The sequence below is a fragment of the Scardinius erythrophthalmus genome (assembly GCF_964197995.2).
Source record: "Scardinius erythrophthalmus genome assembly, chromosome: 7".
NCBI classification, from domain to species: Eukaryota; Metazoa; Chordata; class Actinopteri; order Cypriniformes; family Leuciscidae; genus Scardinius; species Scardinius erythrophthalmus.
The window spans coordinates 2,606,972-2,609,471 of NC_138227.1; the positions used below are offsets into that span (position 1 = coordinate 2,606,972).

A 2,500-nucleotide genomic window follows, 5' to 3' on the forward strand; every position below is an offset into this window, starting at 1 on the left:
ATTTGACCAGAAACAACACAAGTATGCCATGTGTAAATCACATGTGTATGTATCAAACCTCATTACTCGTGTTATTATTGAGATTTTTATTTGTATTTGAATTTGATATATATATGATTTAACTTTTTTAGTAAGTGTTTTATTTGGATTTATTTATTAGAAATGTTTATTTTAATTGCCATTTTATGAGTCTTTATTAATAAGGTTTTTATTTGTGTTATTTATTTGTGTACATTTTTAACACTTTTAGTAAGTGTTTTATTTGGATTAAAAATTATTATTTATTTTAATTGCCATTTTTATTAATTATATTCTTATTTGTGTGTAATTTTAAAATGATTTATATATTTTAATTTGAAAATGTTATGATTTAATACATTTATATTAACTGTTTTATTTTTACATTTTTCAAAAATTCAATTGTTTATTTTTATTTAGCATTTTTATGCTCAAGTTCCCTTTATTTTAGGTTTTAGTTTTTTTTTTATAAATGTTTGTATTAGAATTATTTATTTTGATTTGGCATTTCTATGATTTAATACATTTTCAGTAAGTGTTTTATTTGGGTTTATTTATTACAATTGTTTATTTTAATTTAGCATTTTTATTATTCAGTCCTTTTTAGTAAGATTTTTATTTTTAATGTTTTTACAGCATTTATTTATTTTTTGTATGTGTTTATTTGTATTTTAATTTAGCATTTTTATGGTTAAATTAATATTTAGTAGGTGTTTTGGATTGTTTACAGTATTATTTAAATGTGAATTGTTATGATTAAGTACCAAACCCTGATTTGCACTGATATCTACTGTAGGGGCTTGTATCTTGTGGCGTCACTGATGCAGCATCATGTGCTTATTGTGTTATGAATTGCAGAATTACAGTAATATTGAGTGAAGTTGAGCTTGTGGTTTCTGGTTTAGTAGGATCTGATCTCTGCGCTTCTCTTCATAAGCCGTTTAGTCGTGCTGTTAGAACTGTGACCTTAGACTGAGTCTAAACGCACACAATTCAATCACACACACACTTATTGTATTGATAGAGGACTGTCACTGTCACTCAGTTTGGCCGGATGAAGAGTGTGTTTGATTGAATCATCGTGTCGATCTCCTCAGAGGTCAGATCTGGCCATTTCTCATCTTCGTTGTCTTTTATGTGTGTTTTGTGTGTTTCTCTCAGGTGGCGAAGTTCATTGGTTCTCCTCCAGGGTACGTGGGTCATGAAGAAGGTGGTCAGCTGACCAAACAGCTCAAACAGTGTCCGAACGCTGTGGTTCTGTTCGACGAGGTGGATAAAGCTCATCCAGACGTGCTGACCATCATGTTACAGCTCTTTGACGAGGTACAGACTCACAGTCATCTGTGGGAAAAGGAGGATTTAGTATTAGTCAAGTCAAGTTCACAACACAGCTCTGCAGAAAATCACAATGTTAATGTTTATAATATCTTAATATCTTATTGATATAAGATATTAAGCTTATTGTCACATTTATCAGATTAGAGCTGGATGATAATATAGTTACATTTTTATGATGGTATAAGCAATTAAGCAGCTGAAATTTGCCATAAATATTATTAAAATAATTTATTTTAATTTTATATTTTTATGACTTGATTTATTTTTAGTAAGGCTGTTTTTCTTTTTAAATTATTTATTTTAATTTTACATTTTTATGATTAAATTTTTGTGAATGTTTTATTTTGATTGTTTATATTACATTTTTTTAATATGACATTTTTATTATGTTATTTTGATTGTTTTTATATTTAAATTATTTATTTTAATTTGACATTTATGATGAAATTTTTTTTTGTAAGTTTTATTTGCAATTGTTTTTTTTTTATACATTTTTTATGATTTCATTTTTAGTGAATGATTTATTGTTGAATGATTGATTGTTTATATTTTAAAATTTTATTATTTTGGTTGTTTTTAATAAAATTATTTATTTTAATTTTATATGTATATTACTTTTATTTAGATTGTTTATATTAAAATTGTTTTAATTTGATATTTCATGGTTCATTACATTTTTACCAAGGTTTTTATTTTAATTGTTTTTATTTAGAAATTGTTTAAAATTTTACATTTTATGATTTTTTTTATTATTATTATTATTATTTATTTATTTTATTAGAGCTTAGAGCTGGGCAATAATATAGTTCACATTTTACGATGATGCAAACCATCAAGCAGCTGGGATTTACTACATTTTAGTAAAACTTTTACTTTAAACTAAAACTTTATTTTAGTGTACAGTATATATGTGTATAATATATACTGTATATCCAGCTTTATGCACAGAGCTGTGCAATATTACAGCTATATTAATCATAATGCCCTGTGGCTCCTGAAGATGTGCTGGTGTTTCAGGGTCGATTGACTGATGGGAAGGGGAAGACGATCGAGTGTAAAGATGCCATCTTCATCATGACGTCCAATGTGGCCAGTGATGAAATTGCCCATCATGCATTGCAGCTGAGACAGGAAGCTCAGGAGC

The 2,500-nt window shown here is 26.9% G+C and overlaps 1 protein-coding gene across 1 annotated transcript in view; it reads left to right on the forward strand.

Moving 5' to 3' along the window:
* Positions 1 to 2,500, forward strand: part of clpb (ClpB family mitochondrial disaggregase) — a 48,814-nt gene that overhangs the window by 41,236 nt on the left and 5,078 nt on the right. The window contains exons 11-12 of the mRNA XM_081369733.1: positions 1,180 to 1,341; positions 2,374 to 2,500. The exon at positions 2,374 to 2,500 is cut by the window's right edge and continues 30 nt beyond it. Coding sequence (XP_081225859.1) covers positions 1,180 to 1,341; positions 2,374 to 2,500 — 289 coding nt within the window. The remainder of the gene's footprint in view (positions 1 to 1,179; positions 1,342 to 2,373) is intronic.